Below are 27,168 nucleotides of genomic sequence, written 5' to 3' on the forward strand. Positions count from 1 at the left end.
TCTTGTATCAATTTTTTCTTCTTCCACTTTTTTGGCTCCTCCCTCTTGAAATCGTGGTTGAAAGGCAAGACAGCCTCAATAACAACAACCTGCATTTCTCTAGCACGTTTAATACAGCAAAACATCCCAAGGCACTTTGCAGGAGTGTTATCAGGCAAAATTTAACACTGAGTCACATAAGGAGGTATTAGTACTGGTGACCAAAAACCATGGTCAAAGAGGTAGGTTTTCCAGAGCTCATTAAAGGAGGAGAGAGGGATAGAGAGGTGGAGTGGTTTAGGGAGCGAATTCAAGAAGTTAGAGCCCAGGAAGCTAAAAGTACAGCTGCCAATGTTGGAGTGAAATCCAGAATTTGCAATGGGCCAGAATTGGAGGAGTACATAGTTCCTGAGGGTTGTCAGGCTGGATGAGTTTACATAGATGGGGAGGGGGGTGATACCTTGATAGAATTAGGTGAAGTAGGGCAGAAGGAGGCTCTTTAGGGCAGTATGACAAGTTTCTCTGCTGTTATTTCTGTATAATTCTTTACTACACTAACCGCATGTCTAGTCTCCAATTACTTATGTACTGTATCCCAAAACATGGTGACCAGGGGATATTTCCCCAGAATCTCCATCTCTTGAACTGAGTACTTGCCTAATATTTTGAATGTGAACTGTATTCGAGGAAGCTTTGTTTGTTTAGGCAAGTCAGGTGAAGGGAGTGTCCTGGAGCTGTAAAATGATCACCCCATCAAACAAATAGTGAACTGAGATAAGCAAACACATAGTGGCTGTGTTCCGGCTGATAATCAAGTGGAGGAAGAGAAAGGGTTGAGAATCCCTGAGACAAGCTTAAATCCAATCTTCCCACTGTAGACAGTAAAGACTCTGGTATTTAATATAGGTGCTCTGATTTTTGATATGCCTTGAACCAAAAATATATTTGTTAGTATAGTAGAACTCTTACATTTCAATATTCGATCCATTAAATCTTTCCATTATAAATTCCTGTGCCCACATTCACAATGGAAACTTGTCACATCATGAGACGGTCATACGGACTCGAAACGTTAACTGTGTTCCTCTCCGCAGATGCTGTCAGACCTGCTGAGTTTTTCCAGGTATTTTTGTTTTTGTTTCACATGATGATATAGTTGTACTGGAGGAGATTTACAAAGGTCCTACCGGAATGGGGGGATTTTAACTTTGGTTAAAAAAAAATAAACAGACTGGGGCTCACAAATACAACCTCGCAGGTTGGCGTGAAGGTTCAGCGAGGGCATATAAAATCCAGCAGGCAGGTGCCTGCTACCTACCAGCCTTCCCCTGCCCCCAAAGCAATTAAACAGAGGTGTCATCGGTGGTCTGCCCGTCCTTGGGCCTGTTGGGGTCTTTAAATGCACAATTAATGGCTACTTAAGCGCCTCTTGCTGCCACAGTGATTCTAATACTCACGCCGGGACGGTGGGGTAGGCTCACGTCAGCTGGGAAACCCAGTAGCTTGGACAAAGGGGTGGAGGACTTCCTCTGGATCCAATGGAGGTCATCACCCTCCAGCCCTCCCCCAATAGCTTCACGTATTCCACCCCCCCCACCCCCCAACCCCACCTCACCTCAACCCCATCATCGGGGCCTGCCAGGGTACCCCCAGTGAGACGCCGAACGTATCTGTCAGTCCCGGCTCCTCAGAATGCTGGACTGCCTGTAGTCCCAGCAGTGGCCAATGTTCCTGGTGGTGTAGCAGGGCCGACAGAGTTGCTGTGCATTTGATTGGTCTGCCACTCTCTAAGATGGGACTTCCTCACAAGAGAGGGGTAGAAGTCCCACCCCCAATGATATAATGCTGCTCCCATCAGATGCCAGGATCTGCAGGCTCCCCCTTGACTTTGTAGCTGGGTGAGCGGCAATTATGGTGCCTGGTTAAAATCCAGCCCATAATTACTAATAAATCCAACAGAGAAATAAGGAGAAACTTCTTTACATAGTGATTAGAATATGGAACTCTCTACCACAGCATGTGGTTGAGGCAACTATCTTAGATGCTTTCAAAAGGAAACTAGGTGAGTAAATGAGAGAAAGGGGAATAGAAAGATATGCTGAAAGACAGAGATGATGGAATTGGGGGGAAACTTGTGTGATGCATACAAACCAGAAAAGTTTAGTAGGGCTGAATGCCTGTATCTGTGCTGTATATTCTATGTAATTCTATATGAAAGGTAGATAATTGTGCCTATTGCTTAGTATATATAATACATGTCAGTGAATCAACTAGCACTCAAAGCCGGCTTCAAGTTAGGGTGTGTGAAATAAAGCTTGCTATTTTCACTCAAGCTTTATTGCCAAGTAACAGCAGGAAGAACTTAAGGAAAAAATGAATTTTTTTTTTAAACACTGAAAATACCATGTGGAGTTGCCATTTCAGAAAAGAAAATTATAAAACGATGACAGAAAAAAATCAGCCAAACATTCAGACATACAACAGTGGGGCTATTTAAAACTCATGGCACGAATGTGGAGCTTTCCACAAAATACATGGAGGTGTCTGTGAAAACTAATGCTACCAGGTGTAAGCATAGAATGATACCGGGGTTAAAAGGCTAAATTATGAGGGCAGGTTGCATAGACTAGGCTTGTATACTGTTAAGTGTAGCAGATTAAGGGTTGATCTAACTGAGGTATCTAAGATGACTAAAGGATTTGATAGGGTAGATAGAGAGAAGTGGTTCCCTTCGGTGGGAAGAGACCAGAATAAGGTGGAATAACCTAAAATTAGAGCTCGGCTGTTCAGGGGGCGATGTCAGGGAATACTTTGGGAATACACAAAGAGTAGTCTGGAAATCTGGAAATTCTCTTCCCCAAATAGCTGTCCAGGTTGGGGGACAATTGAAAATTTCAAAACTGAGATTAATAGATTTTTGTTAGACAAGATTACTAATGAGATATAGAACAAAGACGAGTAAATTATTAAGGTACTGTCACGACAGCAGACCATAGCCTGAATTACTCTTGGACATATTGAACTTGTTTTTAAAAAAAAAGACATTAAGCAAAAGTTGGCTGAGACTGTAAAGTATCCACTTGCTGGAAAATCCCTATGTGGATTACACTTGACCAAGTAATCCAGAGGACAGAATGTTGCACTGAAAAAGGTGTCAAGGCCTACTTCAAACAGAGACATTTCAAAGGAAAATATGCAATGCAAAAACTGAACAGTAATCTCCTGTGGTTGCTGAGATAATGAAAGTTGATTACCATCTCAGCAGAAGCCATACCTAGTGAGTTATATGCCAGACTGTGAACATGATGTGAGCTGAAAAGAAAGTTGATCTGGGTGAAAGACATTTTTGCTTTTTCCATTCCAGGAATACATAAGAAAATGGGTTAAAAGCCAATTGCAACCCTGGTCTCTTGTGTGCTAGGTTTTATGTTCCCGGCCTGGTGTGCGAGGGTGTGCTGTGAAGGTAGCAGCTGAAGAACATCAACTAGGCATCCCTGCATTTGCAGGTAAAACGTCCTCTTTCTCAGGTTGCTGGAAGCAAGTCACAAGTCAGCAAAGCTACAGTTGAAAAGGAAACAGGACAACTCCTTTCAGCTAACCTGCAGAACAAAGAATCTCCAAACCAACTGCCAAAGTCAGCCCTCTCCTCCATCCCCACCCCCTTTCCAATCCCCCCCCCATTTTTTTTCCAATAATTTATATAGATTTTTCTTTTCCCACCTATTTCCATTATTTTTAAATGTATTTCCATCCACTGTTTTATCTCTACCTTTTAGCCTTTTTCGATTCCTTCACCCCACCCCCACCCCCACTAGGGCTATCTGTACCTTGCTTGTCCTACTTTCTACCCTTAATTAGCACATTTCTTAGATAATATCATCACCTTCAACACCTCTTTGTCCTTTTGTCTATGACATCTTTTGGCTATCTCCACCTATCACTGGCCCTCTATCTAGCTCTACCCCAGCCCTCCTTAAACCAGCTTAAATTTCACCTCTTTTCTACTTTTACTTAGTTCTGTTGAAGAGTCATATGGACTCGAAACGTTAAGTATGTTCCTCTCCGCAGATGCTGCCAGACCTGCTGAGTTTTCCCAGGTATTTTTATTTTTGTTTTGGATTTCCAGCATCCACAGTTTTTTGCTTTTATCTTAGTAAACTCTCTTATTGACTCAGTAGGTAAATAGTATGGTAATTGGGTCACACAGACCAGGAACATTCTCTAATCCAGGAACACATTTGCCTATGTGGTGCCCAAACACAGGAAATGAGCTACAATACACATTACCTGCTTAAAAAGGAACATTCCTGTCAAATATTCTGCAGAAACGTCAATAGACGGAGAAAGGCCTTGCATTTACATACCATCGGTCTAGACTTTAGAACATCCCAAAGCCCTCCACAGCCAGTGAAGTATCTTTTGAGATGTTTAAGTACCTCAGAGTGTTTAACTGCCAGTGAAGTGCAATTGTTGTAGTAATGTGGGAAATGCAGTGTCAATTTGCGCAGAGCAAGGGCACCAGACACATGGGAACACCACCACCCGGAAGTTCCCCTCCAAGCCGCTCACCATCCTGACTTGGAAATATATCGCCGTTCCTTCACTGTCGCTGGGTCAAAATCCTGGAACTCCCTTCCTAACAGCACTGTGGGTGCACCTACACCACACCGACTTGAAAGTTTAAAAAGGTGGCTCACGCCCACCTTCTCAAGGGCAGTTAGGGATGGGCAATAAATGCTGGCTTTGCCAATGATGCCAATGTTTAATAAATGAGTGTAAAACTCGCAGAAACACCACTGTTGATACTGGCCAGATAACCTGTTTTAATTCTGTTGGTTGAGGGGGTATATGTTGACCGGGAATCCAGCTCTTCTTTGAATTACTGCCATGGGATCTTCTACATGTAACCGAGAGGACAGAGGGGGACTGGGTGTTTGGTCTTATCCAAAAGACAGCACTGGGACAGTGCAGCACTCCCTGAGCACTGCACTGGAAGCGTCAGCCCTGATTTAGTGTTCAAGCCACTGGAGTATGACTTGAGCCCACAACCTTGTAACTCAGAGTAACACCAACTGAGCCACCTTGAATGACTTCCCTCTTTACCTAGAACCCATTCACACTCTCCAGAAGGGGTAAAAACAGCATTAAGCTTGTAACTTGCTCTTTTACCACGTTTGATGAGCAACCTGAAGAAACATTAACTATTCCTACTGCGTTTAACCGAACTCGCTAACAGTCTAATAAAACTTTACGACGCAAACTTCGGAACATTGCCCAATACTTCACTGAGAAACCCGTTCACTCACTCCCTCCCCAAGCGGCCGCGTGAACCATTAATTTAACATTGTGCCCCCCACCCCAGGGGTTAGGGTGGGTGGGTGGGTGGGTTGGGTCAGATTATTCTGGGACGGTGCAAAGTCCTTACTGTAGGATGCACTGGGGTGTGTGAGCAAAGAGTTAATACCTGTTGAAGGGAGAGTATAAAAAGCAGAGGGCTGCTGTTTTCGGAATCTGCTTTTGTGTGAAGAGGTGGAGTCTGAATCTCTCAGCAGATCCTGTGCAGAACAGCCCAAGACAGCTGTACTTGCTCAGGACTCAGTGCCGGTCGGGGCATTTTGCAGTCTAGCTTTGTTGAGCTGACTCCAGTTGAGCTTTAGTCAAACATCAGTTGGGCTGAATTGCTGGTTTACCTGCCCTCTCCACTCCCTCTGCCTTGGGCTCCGAGATGTGGGATGACCGTCGCTGGGGGCTGTTCAAGCGCAACCTGCAGCCCACCCTGACCCTGTGGAGTGCTTTCTGCTCCTTCGGGCTCTGCATGGCTTTCCTGGGTCCCACATTGCTCGACCTCCGCTGCCAGACCCACTCCAGTCTGCAACAGATCACCTGGGTCTTCTTTGCACAGAACTTCTGCGTCCTTGTCGGAACCATCATTGGTGGGGTCTTCAAGAAAACGTGAGGCACTAACTGGTTTTGCATTAGCCCCTGATTTTAACGCACTTTCTCTCTCTCTCATGTGTTAATATGTTCCCACACTCGGCGGTTGTATTGTCCTTCTGAGTGTACAATTGGCTTTTTGCCAGTTTAAATGTATTAAGTTTACAAGCATCCGAACTGGATTACAAAGCCTACATAAATCAAGTTGACTTCTCTTTGCACGGGATTCCGACCTCTCTGGGGTTTACCTTGCTTTTGGGATTGTTGTTTCTGTTGAATTCTGTTCAATAATCCGGGTTTAGGGATTTATTACCGATTGAATAGGTCAAATGCCATTTATAGATTTATGAAAAAAAAAATTAATGCTTGTTTTCGGGGATCACATTATGCAATTTAATCTGTTACTCCCCAACCCCCACTTTAACCCAATGGTCCTCGGGACCTCCAGGGGAACATGATCAAGCAAAATTTGACACCAAGCTCCTCCACAAGGAGATATTAGGACAAGTGACCAAAAGCTTGATCAAAGAGGCAGGTCCCAAGGAGTGACTTCAAGTTGGAGAGGGAGGTAGAGATGGTGAGGGAGAGAATTGGAGTTTGGGATCTTTGCAGCTGAATGTGCAGCTCCCAATGGCGGAGCAATTAAAATCTGGAATGCTCAAGCGATTAGAGGGCAGATATCTCTGAAGATTGCAAGGCTGGAGGGGATTACGGAGATAGGGGAGGAGGGAGGCCATGGGAGGATTCGAAAACCAGGACGAGAATTTATAAATCCAGGTGTTGCTTAACCAGGAAGCAAACCAGTGACTGCAGGGTGCTGGGGAATTGGGCTTGGGTGCGACTGAGGACATGGGCAGCAGAGTTTAGCATAGCCTTAAGTTTACGGAGGGTGAGGGATGGGAAGGCTGGCTATACTCTGTTTAATCCCTATTGTCATTCCCCCTGTTGTGATATGGACTCATTTGAGTGGGCTACTATAGATAGAAGACTTTTCCTAAAACTCGGATACTGGAAAATAAACCCATTTAGTAATAGTGAGGGCACAAGTAAATGTAGGACTAAGAGTTTTGCCCCATTGCTCCACCATTGGTGGTTTGGGACCTAAACGCTGGGAGTCCCACTCTAAACCTCTCTGCCTCTCAGCCCCTTTCCCCTGACCTTTACGATGCTCCTTAAAATCGACTTCTTTGACCGCGCTTTTGCTCACAGGTCCCAATATCTCCTTATGTAGCTCAGTGTCAGATGTTAGTATGATAATACTCAGACAAAGCACTTTGGGATGGTTTACTGCAATAGAGGATCGATGTAAACCCAGGTTGTTGTTGACTTTTAGAAATTTGCCAATGAGTTTGGGTTTAAATGCTGTGTTTTATGGAATGGTGATTTGTCACATATATCTATCTGACTTCTGGTTACAACTGCAGTATTACAAAGGTTTGACTGATGCTAACAGGAACAAGACTGCACATCTATTTGGCGTGTAGAATGATGCTTTAAGAAGCTCTATTTTACAGGGGACGTATATTCGTCCTATAACTTTTGGGAGCATAAAGTGCTACTTTCAGAAATCCACTTGCAAATAAAAAATGATGTTTAGTCCACGTCCTCAGGTTAAGTTGACAATCAAACCTGTTTTGCTTAAATCAAAAGAGACACCTCTCTTGTCCCTGAGACCAGATCATCAAACTTGCTAAATGTTCTACCACCCTGGACATGGTTTCCTTTGGCCTTTTAAAGCTGCGTTGCCTTTGTTTCCAGGAAATTTGAGCTTTTGCACAGGAACACTCTTTGCAAAACCAGTAAAGTAACTAAAGTCACATTTCAGCTGCGACTCACAGAATCACAGAATGGTAACAGCTCAGGAGGAGGCCATTCAGCCCATTGTGTCTGTGCTGACTCAGTAAACAGAAAGGTGTTAACCGCTTTCAGTTTACATTTAAATAGACAGCTTAGGACTGGAGGTATAACTCTGGCCCCAGAACCCGGAGCAGGCATGATTCTGGAGTGGTCACAAATTCAAAGTATTAGCCAGGGCTCAGCTGGTGGTGCCCTTGCCTTTGAGTTACAATGTGCTGTGTTCAAGCTCCACTCCAGCATTTCAGTACAAAAATCAGGCCTGACACTCCAGTGCAGTACTGAGGGAGTGCTGCACTGCACAAAGTGCTGTCTTTCAGATGAGATGCTAGACTGAGGCCTTATTTGCCTGCTCAACTGGATGTAAAAGATTTTATGGCATTATTTTGAAGAAAAGCAGGGGAGTTAGCCTCTGGTGTCCCGGCCAATATTTATCCCTCAATCAACATCATAAAAAAACAGATTACCGGGCCATTATCAAATTGCTGTTTATGGGAGCTTGCTGTGCGCAAATTGGTTGCTGTTTTTCATACATAACAACAGTGATCCCAGTTCAAAGAGAACTTCCATTTGCTGCAAAGCGCTTTGAGGTGTCTGAAAAGCTCTATGTAAAAGCAAATCTTTCTTTTCTGTTGGCCAAAGGAGTGATTTTTATTTTAAGCTGAGCCAAGTAGGAGAACCAGGACGAGGTTGAGGAGATTTGCAAAGGTGGGAAGGAGTAAAGAGAAGGAGGGTTAAGGAGGGAGTTCCAGCTGGCGGGGCTGAAGGGGATAGCATTTCACTGTCGGCGGTGGAGCAATGAGCGAGGGCAGAAGCCGGAAGCCGGAAGCCAGAAGGCTGAAGGGTGTGCCATTGGACAAAATGCTGGTGGGAATTGCAGAGATGAAGTGGGCAAAGGTCATGATGAACTTGAAGCTGAAGCTGAGGATTTCAAAGCCTATGAACTGGGGAAAAAGGAACACCTGAGATGGAGACAGTAAGTGAGTGGCGTTCAGTGGAACAGGACATGTGAAAAAAGTGAAACTTTATAAGGCTCCGTGTTAAACACTTGCATGTAGCTAGCAACCTGCCAAGAACCCGCAATTTTATGTGCACAGTACACAGACCCATAGGCAGACAGTGACCGGCGCTGCACCAGCAATTTCCCGATAAGCTGCCACTGCCGGTGGAAGCCAGCCTGTGGTGTCAACTCGCTGGAAATGTCCAAATTCTCCTGAGAAAGGACAGTTGTCACAGCAAAGCTGTGAAAGCTAACGGGAGATTGAACAGAGCATAATGAGTTTTTATTGTAGCAAAACGTCCCATAGCGCTTCACAGAAACACAATCAGACAAGCATTCAATGCTGATCCAGCACTAGGGCTTGTATTCTGAAGTTTGGCCAGAGTTAGGTTTTCAGGAATGTCTTAATGGAGGAGAGGGACGGAGAGGTTTAAGCAGGAAATTCCAGAGTTTAGGGCCCAGGCAGCTGAAGGCACAAGCGTCAATAGTTGAGTGATAAAATTCAGGGATACGCAAGAGGCCAGTATTGGAGGAGTGCAGAGACCTGGGAGAATGTAGGGCTGAAGGAGGTTACAGAGATATCGGTGTGCAAGGCCAAGGAGGCTTTTGAGCATGCGGATGAAAATTTTAAATTCGAGCTAGTGCTGGACTGCAAGCCAATGGAGGCCAGTGAGTAAGGCTGATGGGTGAATAGGATTTGGTGTGGGTTAGGTTAAAGGTGCCAGAGTCTTGGATGAGTTCCAGTTTACAGGGGTAAGATGGGAGATCGACCAGGAAAGCAGCAGAATAAACGAGCGTGGAGGTAGCAAACGTATGGCTGAGCACCTCAGCAGCTAATAGGCTGAGGCAGACTCAGATTAAACCTCACTACTTTCGCTGCCCCATCCCGTGTGTGTGAACTGCATGGAGGATGTAAGCCAAGAGCCACACGGAATCACAAAATTATTACAGGGCAGAAGGAGGCCATTCAGCCCATTGCATCTGCACCAGCTCTCCGAATGAGCATTATGACTTAATGCCATTCACCTACCTTTTACCTGTAGCCCTGCATATTGTTTCTATTTAGATATTTAGATAATGCCCTCTTGAATGCCTCGATTGAACCTGCCTCCACCACACTTCCAGGCAGTGCATTCCAGATCCGAACCACTTGCTATGTGAAAAAGTTTTTTTCACACATTGCGTTTGTTTCTTTTGCAAATGACTTTAAAACTGTGCCCTCTGGTTCTCAATCCTTTTATGAAGGAGAACAGTTTCTCCCTACCTACCCTGTCCAGCCCCCTCATGATTTTGAAAACTTCTATCAAATCTCCTCTAAGCCTTCTCCTCTCCAAGGAGATCAGTCCCAACTTTTCCAATCTATCTTCATCACTGAAGTTTCTCATCCTTGGAACCATTCTCGTAAACCTCTTCTGCACTCTCTCCAATGTGCTCACATCCTTCCTAAAGTGTGGCACCCAGAACTGTACACAATACTCCAGCTGAGGTGTAACTAGTGTCCTATACAGGTTCAGCATAAAAATATTTCACTTTTGAAAGGGCTGACCACTCCCCTGCTCTTCCCCCTCCCATAGCCCTGCAAATGTCATCGTTTCAAGATATATCCAATTCTATTTCAAAGTCCCACTCCAGAGATTTGAGCACACAATCCATGCTGACATTCAAGTGCAGTACTGAGGGAATGCTGCACTCTTGGAGGTGCCATCTCTTGAATGACACTTTAAATTATGACACTATCTGCCCCTTCAGGTGGTCATAAAAGATCCTAGAGCCCTATTTTGGTAGCAGAGATCTTTCTAGTGTCCTGGTCAATATTTATCCCTTAACCAAGATCACTAAAACAGATCACCTGATCATTGTTCCATTGCTGTTTGTGGGAGCTTGCTGTGTGCAAACTGGTTGTCACATTTTCTACACTACAACAGTGACTACCCTTCAAAAAGCATTTCATTGGCTGTAAAATGCTTTGGGACATCCTGAGGTCTTGAAAGACACTATATAAGCCATTTTTTCTTTGAATCTGGTCTTATTACCTTCAGGAAGTGCATTCCACTAGCATTGACATAGCACCTTTAATAATCACAGGTTGTCCAAAACAACTTCACAGTATTTGACTAATATTAAGGATCTCCACAGGGAGAAAACTCCCTTTAATACCTCTGTTAGTGATTACAGTGTACCTTAGCCATACAAATCAGGAAGAAGCCAGGTTCAGTCCCAGTCTCTTCCCACTAACATCTCTGCCAGGACATGCAGTGTGCTCATTGGTTGAGTTGAAGTACAGGATGGGTAACTATGATTAGAGCTATTTTCTTGCATGCAGGATAAATACAGACACAGGCTATTTCGACTTTGTGTTGTAACTTCTGTGTGTCATGGTAGATGCCAATGGTGCAACACAACAGTTTAATCAATGTACTGATTGCACTGTGTGCTTGGTGACTGCAGTGGCTCCACTGTGGCAACTTGCTGGACAAGTTGACCTTTTGCCTTTAAAAAGAGTCATACATTGTGTGTCAGAGCATCTATACCACCGATCATTATCAGGACACTGGAAACATAGGAATGGCTGGTGGGGGGCGTGGGGCATTCAGCCCCCCAAGCCTGCCACCATTCAGTTAGATCATGGTCAATCTGTATTTTGACACCATATATCCTTCTTACGATCATACAATGTAGGAGTAGAAGTAGGCCATTCAGCCCCTCGAGCCTGCTCCACCATTCATTAAGATCATGGCTGATCTGTTTGTGTTTCGAATTCCACATTCCCATCTGCACCCGATAACCTTTGATTCCCTTGCCTAACAAGAATCTGTCTCCCTCTGCCTTAAAAATATTCAATGACCCCGCCTCCACCGCCTTCTGAGGCAGAGTTCCAAAGTCACACAATCCTCTGAGAAAAAATTCTCCTTATCTCTGTTGTAAAAGGGATTTTAAAACAGTGCCCTCTAGTTCTGGACTCATCCACGAGAGGAAACATCCCTTCCACCTTGTCAATACTGTTCAGGATCTTATATACTTCAATCAAGTCACCCCTCACTCTTCTAAACTCCAGTGGAAACAAGCCCAGTCTGTCTAACCTTTCGTAATCCCATAGCTCTTAATATCCTTGGCCAACAACATTTTTATCATGCTCAGTTTTGAAATATTCAATTGACCTCCAGTCTCAACAGCTTTTTGAGGTAAAAGAGTTCCAGATTTTCACTACACTTTGTGTGAAGAAATGCTTACTGATATCACCCCTGAATGACCTAACCCTATTTTTAAGGAAACGCCCCCTTGACCTAGACTCCCAAGCCAGAGGAAGTAGCCTTTGCGTTATCTATTCTATTAAATCCTTTGATGAAATTCAACACGTCAATTAGATCAACCATTAATCTTTTATACTTGAGGGAATACAAGCCTAGTCTGTGCAACGTCTGCTCATATATTTTACCCTTTCAGATCTGGTATTGAATCTGTGCTGCACCCTCTCCAAGGCCAGTTTACCCTTCTTCAGGTGCAGTGCCCAGAACTGAATGTAGTACTCTAAATGGAATCTGGAACTGAGAAGGGGGCACTTAGAACACAATATATTTCAGATGGTAGCAAACTAGATAAGGTATTGGTATCAGATGAAGCAGCTCAGAAGTTGCACAAATGTACAAATGGACAGAGCAACGTGAGATCAAATTTAATGCTAATATTTGTAAAGTGATACACGTAAGATAGGAAAATGAACAACATACCTGAATGCTGTTGCAGTAGCTAAACTGAAAGAAAACTAGGAGAGATTACAGAGGAGATTTTCCAGAATGATGCCATGGATGGCAAACTTCAGTTATGTAGAGAAACTGGCATTATTCTCCTTAGAGCAGAGAAGGTGAAGAAGAGGTTTAGTAGAGGTGGTCAAGCTTATGATAGATTTTTGATAGAGCAGATGGGGAGACAACAGTTTCTACTGACAGAGTCAGTAATCAAAGGATGCAGTTTTAAGATTCACAAAACAACCCGAGGGAGAGATGAGGAGAATTTATTTTTACATAGCAAATTGTTTTGATCTGAAATGCACTGCCTGATTCAATAGCAACTTCCAAAAGTTGTAATTGGAAATAGTTGTGCAAAGGAGAAATTTCCTGGACTATGAGGAAGGAGCACAGGAGTAAGATTAATTGGATAGTTTAGTCAAAGAACCAGTATAGGCTTAATGGGCTGAATGGCCTTCTTCTGTACTGGAGGATTCCTGGACGCTGTGCATCCTGTTAAGATTGACACTAAAGGTGTCTAATCAACACCGAACAGCAATCAAGAATATCAATAGGACGTTGAACTATGTGGCTAAATGGAGTTAATTATCAAACGTTATAGTCCTCTAGTCAAATTGCATCTCAAATATTATGTCCACTTCTGGTTGCCAACCAACAGGAGAGACAGATGGCAGGATTGTCGTATGAGGAGAAATTGGGCCTGTATTCACAAGAGTTTAGAAGAATGAGAAGGGATCTCATTGAAACATATAAAATTCTGACAGCACTGGACAGACTGGATGCAGGGATGATGTTTACTCTGACTGGGGGTCTAGAAAAGGGGTCACAATCTCAGGTTACAGAGTAGGCCATTTAGGACTGAGGTGAGGAGAAGCTTCTTCACTCAGAGGGTAGTGAACCTGTGGCATTCTTTAGCACAGAAGGCTTTGGAGGCCAAGTCACTGAATATATTTAAGAAGGAAATAGATAGATTACTAGACTCTAAAGGCATCAAGGGGTATGGGGAGAGAGCGGGAGTACAGCGTTGAGATAGAGGATCAGCCATGATCATATTGAATGGTGGAGCAGGCTTGAAGGGCCAAATGACCTGTTCCTGCTTCTATTTTCTATGAGACATTGAAGTGCTTAAGATAATGCAGAGAAGGGTCATAAATGGGCCAAGGGCTAGTATACGAAGCCGATGTTACATGTGAAGAATGGGATTTTCAATCTTTATGTAGATTATAAAGGCTGCTTCATTGGGGTGTGTGGGGATGGGGTTGAGTAAGAGGCGCAGGCTCAATGTGCCGAATGGCTTCCTTCTGTGTTGTAACCATTCTCTGATTCCATGATTCAATGATTCTTATACGAGAATGTTACGTAGAATCCAAAGCCCATTAGCAGGCCGCTCGGCCCAACTGGCCTATGCTGGTGTTTACACTCCACACCTGCCTCCAGTCACTGTGCTTCATCTCACCCTCTATTCCTTTCTCCCTCATGTACTTGTCTAACTTCCAGACTTAGTTTGTTTGCCTCAATCAATCTGTGCGGTGGTAATTTCCATATTCTCACCGCGCTCTGGTTCTAAAGTTTCTCCTGAATTTCTTTTGGATTTATTAGTGGCTATCTTGCATTTATGACCTCTATTTTTGGTCGCTCACGCAAATGGAAACATCTAACTTACATTGACCATACCCTATCCTCTTAAGTGCAAATATGCTTTCTTCCTTTAAAAGCAAGAAGGCCTGATAAAAGCATGTTCGCTCCATCTATTGTTTCTTCCTCTACACAAATTTCTGATCCATTTTGCCTGTTCCTCCTGTTCTCTTGAATTTGATGCGCATATTGTTATGGTAAGAAAGTTGGAATAGTCAGACCATGATGCCTGATTGGTGGCTATAACTTTCAGGAAGCTTTCTGTAGCATCTCTCTTTGCTATTTCCACATATGGGTTTGGAATTGGTTCCTGAGTATCTCATCTACGATAAGTGAATAGCAGCTAGGCAAATTTACACTGTTATCTTTTTGTGAACTTTGAAGCCCATCAAGGTAAGGGATGTCCGTGCTGGGGAATGGAACTCTTTTTAACCTCAGGCTCTCTTTGGACATAGGAACAGGAGGAGGCCATTTAGCCTCGCTAAACGAATGGCTGACCTGTGACTCAACTCTATTAACACACTTTTGTTCCATATTCCTTAATAGGGTTGGTTAACAAAACTCTACCAATTTCAGATTAGCAATTGATCCATTGTCAATTGCTGTTTGCCATAGAGGATTCTATTCTTCAACCACCTTTTGTGTGTAGAAGTTTCCTAATTTCACTTCCGAATGGTTTGGCTCTAGTTTTTAGACTATATCCCCCTAGCCCTAGACTTCTCAACCAGCAGAAATATTTTCTCTCTATGTACCCTTAATATCTTAAAAACTTTGATCAAATCGCCCCTTAACCTTCTAAATTCCATAGAATACAACCCTAGTTAGTGTAATCGCTCTCGTCATTTAATTTAATTCAGTGCCAACATCATACGCTTCCTGAAAAGAAAAGTAACAAAGAAAAAAGACTTACATTTAGATAACACCTTTCATGACCTCATGACATCCCAAAGAGCTTTTTACAATCAATGAACTCCTTTTGAATGTGTATTCACTGTGATAACAGAGGAACTCATGGAGGTGGGCTCATATTAAAGACCCTTATTTCCCGCCTCAGCAATATGCCTCTGCCATAATCTCAGCATAGTGCTCCATACTGTAATAGATGCTATTCTAGTTCTTGCGCTATTATCTCACCAACTCTTGGAGTAAGATTGTGTTTTATTGCTGAATCAAATGCACTTATTTTTTAGTTTGGACTAAGCTGCTTTATATTGGGTGGAGCTGGTGAAACCTATTTCATATAAGGACCTGTAATGAGAGAAGACGATACACACCTGGCCTATTCTAGTAAATCTCTTCTGTACCATCTCCAAGGCTTTCACATCCTATCTAAAGTGCAGCACACAGAATTGGACACAATACTCCAGCCGAAGCCAAACCAGTGTTTTATATAGATTTAGCATAACCCTGATTTTGTATTGTATGCTTCATCCTGGCTCAGATCCCTGAAGTAAAAGACTGACCTCTAACTTACTGAACTACCACAGTCGCCGAGAGGTGGGACTTCAATAGGAGCCATTTGTGTTAACAAAGTATTTAGGAAAGTATATGGGATCCTGGGCTTTATCAATAGAGGCATGGAATATAAAAGCCAGGAAATATTGCTAAGCTTACATAAAACATGAGTTTGACCCCAGCTGGAGTATTGTGTCCAGTTCTGGGAACCCCACTTTAGGAAGGATGTGTAGGGTTTGGAGTGAATATGGAAGAGATTCATTATACTGGTTTTAGGGATGAAGGATTACAGTTAATACAATTATGGAAAACTGGGGTTGTTTTCTTTGAAGCAGAGAAGACTAAGTGGAGATTTGATAGAGATGTTTAAAATGAACAAGAGTTTAGATACAATAAATAAAGAGAAATTATTTCCAATGGCTGAAGGATTGATAACTGAAGGACACAGGTTTAAGATGATTGGCAGAAGACCTAGAGGAAAGCCTGTTTAGTTAGGGTTTGGAGTACACTGCATGACAGGCAGATTCAAAATCAGCTTTCACAAGGGGATTGGATAAGCACTTGAAGGAAAAAAATATTGCAGGATAATAGTGAAAGAACAGGATAATTGGATTAACTAGAACGAACTTCAAAAAAGGTACAGACTCAATGGGCCAAATGGCCTCTTTCTGTGCTGTAACATGACTCTATGATTCGATATCCCATTACCTTTTTTTCCCTACCTATCTCTGCTTGAAATTTCTTTTAAAAGAAATTGATTGACCCGCATTTTCTGGGAATATTGATCAATTTATTTGCAAATCCACCCAGTGCCATCTTCCCTCTGATGCAACAGATAACACTTTGCCTGGAAAGACAATTATCTATTTGCTGTTGATCTGTTACTAATTGGTCAATAGCATGTGGTGGTTAATTGCTGTTTTGTTGACCAGCTCGAACAGGATCATATCAGTTTTTAAATTTATCTACCGAGATTTGGTGCTTAATAGCAGATGTTCCTTCATATATCATAAAGGTCTTAGCTTAACATAATCAATATGCTTCCTTGATCAGTGAGACTAGCAGATGCCAACAAACATGGCAACACAGGAAAGCTGTATAATTCTGGAAACTGAGCTGCCTTTAATTTAATTCCACCCTACCCACCCCCATTACCACCTCTAACCTCTAATTCCTGCCTGCTTTTTCTCAATGTGCTAAGCTGTGCTGCAGCATATGGATAACAGTGCCCTTCTCAACTAGCTATTCAACATCCAGACAGTGAATGTTGGCAGGCTATTCCACCGTGGTGTCATCACAGCTTTAAACAACAGCTTGCATTCTTATGGCGCCTTTAACGTAGTAAAACATCCCAAAGTACTTCACAGGAGTGTTATCAAATAATATTTGACACTGAGCTGCATAAGGTGATATTAGTGCAGGTTTTGGTAAAAGAGGTTGGTTTTAAGTTGGGCTTTGGAGGTTTAGTGAGAGTTAAAGTGGTTCAGGGAGGGAGTTTTAGGGCTTAGGCAGCTGAAAGCAGGATTGCCAATGGCGGAGTCAAAGAAAACCAAGTTTTGCAGAAGAGGCTGGAGCTAAAATTGGACCCCAGTCTGTACCGACCCAAATCCACACAGCACAGGCTGTTACATCGCAAGCAGGAGCAGGAACTCTCAATGATTTTCCCTCTGACTAGATTTGCCAACTATGATTAAATATATTCCTGGGGGTTTCATCACATGCCTTGCCCCCACACTCCAGCCATTAGTCAGCCAACACATCCTTCCTTGTGACACACTGCCTTCCTAATGGAGAGCTAAAAGACTCATTGCCCGATTGGATGATGCTTGACTGTCAGACAAACAGCATTTTTTTTTGTCGTTTATATTTTTATATTGCGTAAAGAGAAATATTCAAAGAAAATGACAAAAGGACAATCTTTTCTAATGTCCCGATGATTTTTTTCTCCAGGATTGTCCATAGCAGTGGCCTGGAGATTGATCTTCAATTCCTGGAGACTCCAGGCCAATCCTGGGGGAGTTGGCAATCCTACCTCTGCCCATCTCCTTAGACCTGAGGCGTTGAAGTCAATGGCCTTGTCATTACCATGATTCCAACCAGATCAAGGCTCAGCACAGTTGGTGGGTGGATTCTGGTTTGCATGGTTGGAGTTAGGCTGAGGAGAATCCTTTTTTGTGATCGTGATACTGCACCCAATGAAGGCATGTGTAATATGTCCTAGCTGCCTAGTCATGCTCTGTAATCAAAACTTCGAACTTTATGTTTAACCGTACATGTCACCATTCATTACTGAAGTTTTTCCAACTGTAATTAATCATGAGTGGTGGAATTGAGATATGTTGTTGCTTTTAATGCAGACGCCTACATTAACTCTTCCCATGTCAAGCACAATGGAAGCCAGAAGCAAAATTAGCATCCTTCCACTACCCCAACAACAAATTGCACTTATATGGTGTGTTTTAACATAGTAAAACATCTCAAGGTGCTTCACAAGAGTGTCATCAAACAAATTTTGACTACGAGCCACAAAGGGGATACAATATTAGGACAGATAAGGTAGGGTTTAAGAAACGTCTTAAAGGAGGAGGGGAAGGTTGAGAAGTTGGGAGGTTTTGAAGGAAAAAGCAGTTCAAAATTGTTAAATCTCAGTAAAAGTCAGTAATACTGGCACCAGTAATACTGGAGTTCCATTTTAATGTATACAAGGCCAGTCCAGACAAGGTTTACTGGTATCCTTCATTTCTAAGTTTTACTGTTTTTTCCTATTCATTCCAGAGCTTAGAACCCAGGCAACTGAAAGCACAGCAGTGATAGAAATTGAAGGTGTGCAAGAGGCCAGAATGGGAGACGTGCAGAGATCTCAGAGGGCTGTAAAAAATAGGAGCAGGAGTGGGCCATATGGCTCCTTGAGCCAATTCCAGCACTTAATAAGATCATTGTTGATCTTCTACCTTAACATTACTTTCCTGCTCAGTTCTCTAAGGCTGCTATTGTGTCTCAAATGGTCCACCAACAACATCCAGCATGAGTTCCACATACAGAAGAGCACTAATTATGGTGCAAATGTTTTAGTTCCATTCCCCTACCGAAGCTTGTGGCCCATCAGTGGTTCTGTTTTATAGGCAACTTTTGTCCTGTGGATTCATGCTCACGGGGAATTCCGTATACTACAGAGAAGTTATAACACAAAAACAAATCATTTGTTTCAAACATGCCTGTCAGCATTTACACCCCCGCCTCCCCTTCCCTCCCCTCCCCGCAGTTGCAAGCCATTAGTTCTAAATAAACTACCCTCTGCTTTCCTGCATCCCTCTATCCTCTTTTCCTTCACCAATCTAATCTTCAATGTTGATATAGTTTCTGCCTACTCATGTTCAAATCTCTCCATGGTCTCACCTCTCCCATTCCAATCTCCTACAGCCCAACAATCTTCAGATAACTCTCTGTTCCTCCAACTGTGGCGTCTTGTGCATCGCCACCTTCCTTTCCTCCACCATTGGTGGCTGTGCTTTCAGCTGCCTGGGCTGTAGGCTCTGGAAATCCCTGGCTAAAATGTCTCTGCCTCTCTCTTCTCCTTTAAGACGTTCCTTAAAACCTTCCACTTTGACTACAAGCTTTTGGTCACCTACCTTAATGACTGCCTCTGGCTTGTTACTAGTTTTGTTTGAATATGCTTCTGTGAATCCTTGGAAGGTTTTCTCACGCTATTGGCACCATATAAATACAGGGTGTTATATTTAAGATTGACTCTCATACTCTCAGATCATGCAGCATCTTAACTATTTCTACTCAACCCCTCGTCTAACCCTCACTGGTCTGATCAGGATCCCCACAGTGTGTCTCCTATTACCAGGTGCATCCTGTAGCAAGTCCTTATGTTGCCTTGTGCCAGGTTCCTCTCTTCTAAACAATACCAATGTCACATTGTATGATACAAGTCCAATTCAATACAAATGCAAGACCCATTTAATCTGATTAGGGAACAAAATAGATGCAGATTCTGTTTGTTTGTCTCATTCACGGTCAGACTGCTTCTCGTCTCCCCTTCCCACTACAACCCCCCACCCCCGCCACTCTTGCATAAAACCCGACTAAATATAACATATCCTTCAATTGTCCTTTCAGTGATTTGTGTGCAGTTCCCAGCTGATAATGACTTGTTTTTGATTGTTGATTTAACTGCACATGATTTAACAAATAAAGTAATAATGTGCTTTCCATTGTATAGCTGCTAACTAGCGCTACCATCAAAACCCTTGACGTACAAATATCACTGCAAATCATAAATCCGAGCTTTTTAAATATAAACCTGGGTAAATCATGTTGATTGAAATAATTGTTCACTTTAATGAGTCACTATTGTGGAATTTCAATGCATGTTTTAACAATAGCTGGTTTCAAAGTATTCCTGTACCCTGCGAATCCTTCTGGCCCAGTAATCCCTTGTGAAAGTACAATTCAATCCAGCTGTGCTTTTGTGGGAGATGGAAACAGTGGGCAAACAGACAATAAAGGGTCAGGAGGTTGCACATTTAGGCCTCATTCCCAAGAGTTGAGCACACACAGTAATCTAGGTTTATGACGCTCTCTGTGCCAGTACTGAGTGAGTGTTGGCCCATTGGAGGTTCTGTCTTTCGGGTGAAAGGTTAAACCGAGGTCCCGTCTGACCACTTAGGTGGGTGGAAAAGATCCCATGGCACTATTTCAGAGAATTGCAGGGGATTCTCCCCAGGCGTACGCCCATTATATATTCCCTAACCAGCATTGCTAAAACAAAAGGTAAACTGGTTAGTTACCAGTTGTGGGATCCTGCTGTATGGAAATTGGCTCTTGTATTTCTTACACCACGGCATTGTTCAAAATGTAATTCATTGGCTTTAAACCGATTTGCCATATCCTGAGGTCATGATGAAAAGAGAGAAAGACTTGCATTTATCTAGCACTTTGCGCAACCACTAGACATCTCAAAGCAGTTACCAGCCAATCAAGTACTTTTGAAGTGTAGTCACTGTTGTGGGAAACAAGGCCACCAATATAACCACAGCAATCAGCAATGTAATAATGACCAGATGATCTGTTTCTGTTCTTGATTGAGGGGCCAATATTGACCAGGACACCCGGGAGAACACCCCTCCTCAAAATAATGCCAATGCCATGGGATCCATTACACCCACCTGAGCAGGCACATGGGACATCAGTTTAACATCGCATCTGAAAGACAGTACCAACTTCAGCACTGCACTGGGGTGTCAGCCTTGAATTTGATGCTGCATTCCTGCAGCAGGACTTGAACCCAGAACCTTCTGACTCAGAGGCATAAGTGCTACCAACTGAGTTGCGGTTGACATTGTCAAAGTGCAAGTCCCATCTTTTAATGCATGTTTATGATCTGATCACCATATTGTAATAAATTCTGTGCAAATAATCATTTGGTAGTACTGAACTTGAGTAGTGCTGAAAAAAGAGATGTGTCAAAGCTTTTCGTCATGCACTCATCAGGATACTTTGCAACAATACCAATATAAGGGGAAAACAACAATTTATACTGCATGCAAAGAGAGTGCTGATTGGTCGGCAAGTAGACCCTGATTGGTAGAGGTGTTACCATGGAGAATACACCAATGATAGTGACTGACAGTTAACTGACAAGCATTGTTTGAAATTTAAACCAGGCAACTTGATTCTGATTGGTCAAGACATTGTTCTGAGAAATGAGTCAGTAAATGGCTGTCACTCACTTTGTTTCGCTGAAGCAGATGTAATGTGTACATGCACTCCTGATGAGTGCAACATAAAAAGTTTCGACATGCCTCTTTTTTCAGCAATACTCAAATTTCTGTTGCCCAGCAATTCCACAGGTGGGGTGTCCCAATCTGCTGTCATTATTCCAGCATTTCCATCAACTTCTCACTGAAGTTATGCCAGAGGGTCAGGAGAACCCCATGAAAATTCTCCTCTCACTGTCCCCCCTCCCCCACCCCCTCCCTGTGTCAAGGAGGTTGCATTTGACTGAGTGTAGCATCAAGGAGCCCTAGAAAAACTGGGATTCAGGGGAAAACTCTCCACTGGTTGGAGTCATACCTAGCACAAAAGAAGATAGTTGTGGTTGTTGGAGGTCAATCATCTCAGTTCCTGGACATCACTGCAGGAGTTCTTCAGGGTAGTGTCTTCAGCCCAACCATCTTCAGCTTCTTCATCAATGACTTTCCTTCCATCATAAGGTCAGAAGTGGGGATGTTCGCTGGTGACCATCTCCAATAAGAGAGAATCTAACCATCGTCCCTTGATGTTCAGTGGCATTACCATCACTGAATCCCCCATTATCAACATCCTGGGGATTACCATTGACTAGAAACTGAAATGGGCTAGCCATGTAAATACTGTGGCTACAAGAGCAGGTCAGAGGCTAGGAACCCTGCGACGAGTAACTCACCTCCTGACTCCCAAAAGCCTGTCCACCTACAAGGCACATGTCAGGAGTGTGATGGAATACTCTCCACTTGCCTGGATGAGTGCAGCTCCCACAACACTCAAGAAGACATCATCTTGACATCATCCAGGACAAAGCAGCCCGCTTGATTGGCACCACATACTCACAACTGACGCACAGTAGCAGCAGTGTGCACCACCTACAAGATGCAGTGTAGGAATTCACCAAGGCTCCTTAGACAGCACCTTCCAAACCCACAACCATCTGGAAGGACAAGGGCAGCAGATAGATGGGAACACCACCACCTGCAAGTTCCCCTCCAAGTCACTCACCATCCTGACTTGGAAATATATCGGCAGTTCCTTCACTGTCGCTGGGTCAAAATCCTGGAACTCCCTTCCTAACAGCACTGTGGGTGTACCTACACCATGGACTGTAGCAGTTCATGAAGGCAGCTCATCACCACCTTCTCCAGGGCAATTAGGGATGGGCAATAAATGCTGGCCCAGCCAGCGAAGCCCACATCCCATGAATGGATATAAAAAAATCATTCCTATTGAAAATGTCTGAAATTAGCTGTTGTTTTGTATGCTTAGTCCTAGGCTGTTGCCTGTTAAAGAGATTCCCTTTACTGCTCTCCGATTTTCATGTTGAATGTTTCATATAGATACACAACCTGAGGCCTTGACTGGTTTCAAACTGGTTTGCACTTCATTACCACAAGGGAAAAGAAGCAGTTGCTTTAGAGAAGAGATATTGTAAAGGTAGAGCTTATCGATCGCCTGCTTTATGCAAAATAGCCACAACATCAAGTTGTGTTTATACAGCGCATTACCATTGTGAAGCCCCCAAGGCGCTTCACAGGAGCCTAATCAGTCAAAATATGATGTTGAGTCACAAAGTGATACTAGAACAAATGAACAAAAACTTGGTCAAAAAGGTAGGCTATAAGGAGCATCTTCCGAACTAGAGAGGCAGAGAGGGGATTCCCGAGCTTGCAGCCTGGTCACCTGAAAGTACAGCCACCATTGATAGAGTGGTTAAAATTGGAGGTGCTCAAGAGGCCTATCTTGGAGGATTGTGGATATTTCGGAGGGTTGCAGTGCTGGAGGAGGTTAGTGAGAGAGGGATAAGGCCATGTGGGATTTTTGAAATCGAGGTGTTGCCAGACTGGGAGCCAAAAGTACATTGTTGCTCCTACCTGTTCCTAACTTGCTGTAGCATAATTATATCAGAATGGAGAAAAGTGGGTGTAATCTCTTCCTCAGCTTTGTCTGTATCTCAGCCATCCCAAACTATCATCTCGATACACTAATACCAAACCTTGATTGAAACAGGTACTAAAGGGGGTGGATGCTTTGAACAGAGAAGGTTAAGGAGAGATTTGATGGAAGTGTTTAAAATTATGAGGTGCTTGTTGGAGTAGACAGGGAGAAATTGTTTCAACTGATAGGAAGGTGGGTAATCAAAGGGCACAGATTTAAGGTAATTGACAAAAGAACCAGAGGGGAGATGAAGAGAATTGTTTTATGCCGCAAGTTATTATGATTGAGAATGCATCGACAGGGCAATGGAGGGAACTCCAATCCTTTGAGATAAATGTGACTTAATTCCGTTCTTAATATGGTTGAAATAGTCGATAGGGTAGATAGAGAGAAACTATTTTCACTGATGGGGAAGTCCAGAACAAGTGAGCAGAACCTTAATATAAGAACTAAGGTGTTCAGAGTGACATCAAGAAGAACTTCTTCACATAAAGGGTGGTGGAAATTTAGGGCAGAGAACTCTCTCCCCTAACGTTGAGGTTGGGGCCCAATTGAAGATTTCAAAACTGAGAGTGATAGTGTTCCATAAGGGTATTAAGGGTTATGGAACCAAGATAGCTAGATGGAGTTACAATACAAATCAACCACGGTCTACTTGAACAGCAAAACAGGCACAAGGGGCTATTCTTCTTTCTATCTGCATGTAGGAAGAAATCTGTAATGTTGCTTGGGCTCTTTAATACTCTTGTATCAGTTGGAATGTCCATATGGAACACAAGTGACAAAACTTCTCACACTGTCCTCTTAACATGTATCTTCTGGGGCTCCGACCCTTTTGTGCAGAGTTTTACAGACAAGCAAAGGTAGATCTGAGCATTGCTGGCTGAATCACAGTTGTTTACTCATAGGGATGTGGGAACATATGAGTAGAACATTCAGCCCCTTGAGTCTGTTCTGTCATTCAATGAGATCATGGCTGATCTGTGACCTAACTACACATGGACTTTTTATACATTTACCACATGGAGTGCAGCAGTTCAAGAAGGCAGAATGCCACCACCTTCTCAAGGGCAACTAGGGATAGGCAATAAATGCTGGCCTGGCAAGTGACGTCCACATCCAGTGAACAAATGAAAAAAAGAATGATTAGGGTATATAGGATCATTAAAGGATAGTGTATATAGAGAGAGGGAGGCTAGTTAGTGTGTGGTTCAGAATAACGGCAACACTGGGGGGTTTGATCCCTGTTCCAGCTGAGGTAGACTTGGGGCCTGCCCTGTGGTAAAATCACAGCATAAGCCATGGTTTGGAGACCGCCAAATAATCAAGGATGCCTCCTAGAGAGGAAGATCGAGAAACACTATTTCCTTTGGTGGATGAGTCCAGAATAAAGGTGTATCAGGAATGCTTGCATTTGCTACAATTGCCTGAAGCATATCAGCACGCTTTCATATATATTTTCAACTTAAACATCTAAAAGATACCTGCATATAATGAAGTCTGCTTTTAAATTGGGATAACGGTATCCAATGTACATTTATTATCTCAAGGCTATATCACTTACTGACCCATACATCTCCTGAATATTCATTTGATCACCTACATAGGATTGTTTCTCTTGACAGGGAGGAGGGGAGAGGAGGGAGGTGTCTGTATACCTCGTCAATAATAGTCTGTAGTAACTGAAGGTCTAGCCTCTCCTGCTGTCTATCAGGGGTCACATGATGTTCTTGGAGGCTGTGACCAATGAACCCTAAGCGCGGGTAATCTGGGGCGGGGCTTCCTGACGAGGGTCCTGATCGAACATGTAGCATCTGAAAAGCTCTCTGTAATAACGTTTATTAGTGAAACCTGTCCAGTCCATCAAGCCATTATATAGTCCAAGAACCATACCCCTGTTATTTGCAAACCCACCCCTTCTCCCATGTATTTTAATAATGGTTTCCTATTTATTCTCTTTACTAGGTTCTCCTGCTCTCTGGGTGCTCTGTTTGTCTCCACTCTACTGATATCAGTTGTGTTCTCCATCATCCCCTTCTGCAACAGTGTGATCATCCTTGCCTTCGTTCTGGCTGTGGCTGGGCTTGCCATGGGCTGCATTGACACCATCGCTAACCTGCAACTAGTTCGTATCTACCAGAAGGATTCGCCTGTCTTCCTGCAGGTCAGCGCACACTAGCCGGGCACTGTCAGTCTTCAGATGGCTTCATTTGACTAGATCCTCATCTTCTGTAGGATCACAAGCATAAGAACGTCAGAAACAGGAACAGGAGGCAGCTATACCCCTCGAGCCTAATCCATCGTTCATTAAGTGGATGATCTTCTAGGTCAACCCCACTTTCCCGCCCTATCCCATATCCCTTGATTTCCCTGGTACCTTAAAATCTGTTGCTCTCAGTCATGCCTGTACTCAGTGACTGACCATCCACAACTCTCTGGGGTGGAGAATTCCAAAGATTCACAACTCTGAGTGAAGAAATTTCTCATCTCAGTCCTAAATGACCGACCCGTAATCTGGAGACTATGACCCCTCGTCCTAGATTCTTGAGCCAGCTGAAGCAGCTTCTCCACACCTACCCTGTCAGTCCCTCTGAGTTTGCACTCATATCATCTTCAACCAATGGTGGAAGTAACAATTTTTTAACAGTGGAGTCATTCTATCAATACCCGCTTTTCATAGTCGCACTACTATAATTTTAAATTTCACAACTTATCGAATTGCTCCAAACACAATGAACTACTTGATGCCTGTGTCCAGCTATTTGGAGCACAGCAGTGCCACACAATGAACAAGCAGTTAAGTTGGTATTTAGTGGTGCTGATTTTTTAAAATTCATTCATGGGATGTGGGCGTCACTAGCTGGTCCAGCATTTATTGCCCATCCCTAATTGCCCTTGTTCAGAGGGCATTTAAGAGTCAACCACATTGCTGTGGGTCTCGAATCACGTGTAGGCCAGACCAGGTAAGGACGGCAGATTTCCCTCCCTAAAGAGCATTAACGAGGGAGGGATATGGGCCTGCAGACCTTGCAAAGCCTTTGGCTAATTGTATTTTGTTTGGCCTAATTAATCAGAACTGTACTGAGGTGCGTTTGAGTTTCCAGAATGGGACTTGATCCTTTGGCCTAAAGGCGAGAATGTTACCCACTGGGCCATGCTGGGCACACTGAGACCAGTACCGATGGTGGGAGGAAAGAAGAAAGTTGCTCAACTGGCACAACAGGCATATGAGAACCTCGATGGAAAAAGATAGAAAACAATGCCAACGTGACCTTGAAATGTTGAGTGAATCTTCTTGTCCCTACTATATACAGCTCAATGGCCAGCAGCCCTGGATAGCTGTTGTGTATATAAGGGCTGTAAAGGCAGGAAAATGATGCAGAAGGCTAGTTGGGCCAATGATGAACCATTGTATTTTTTTTTATAAAACCCACCTGCTTCAACCATCCATGTGTGCCCTCAATAACCTTGTCCCTTCAGGAACAGTAGTGCCTTTGCAGCTCTCTCTCTCCCTCCACACTGAGGTCACATGACTCTAAAAATATCCACGGTCATCAGGAATAAGGGGCTGCCCTCTGACTGCAATTGCACCCTGTTCACATATCCAAGACCCTCCTAAAGCATATAACAACAAGCTGCATTCATATAGCGCCAGTAACGAGGTACAAACACTCAAACACACCACAGGAGCGTCCTCAACCAAAATTTGACACTAAAACATATAAGGAGGTGTTATTACAGGTAAAAGCTTGGTCAAAGAGATAAGTTTAAGCAACGTGTTAAAAACAGAGAGGGAGGCGATTCCAGTGCTTAGGGCCTAGGCAGCTGGAGGCATGGCCACCAAAGATGGGACGATCAAAATCAAGGATG

General features: G+C 43.4%; 1 protein-coding gene across 1 annotated transcript in view; it reads left to right on the forward strand.

The window, feature by feature from the left end:
* The first annotated feature begins 5,668 nt into the window (after positions 1 to 5,668).
* Positions 5,669 to 27,168, forward strand: part of slc60a1a (solute carrier family 60 member 1a) — a 45,008-nt gene continuing 23,508 nt past the window's right edge. Inside the window, exons 1-2 of the mRNA XM_078546200.1 lie at positions 5,669 to 5,931; positions 25,264 to 25,462. Coding sequence (XP_078402326.1) covers positions 5,705 to 5,931; positions 25,264 to 25,462 — 426 coding nt within the window. The 5' untranslated portion in view covers positions 5,669 to 5,704. The remainder of the gene's footprint in view (positions 5,932 to 25,263; positions 25,463 to 27,168) is intronic.

This window comes from Cetorhinus maximus, chromosome 8 (assembly GCF_964194155.1).
Source record: "Cetorhinus maximus chromosome 8, sCetMax3.hap1.1, whole genome shotgun sequence".
Taxonomy (NCBI): Eukaryota; Metazoa; Chordata; class Chondrichthyes; order Lamniformes; family Cetorhinidae; genus Cetorhinus; species Cetorhinus maximus.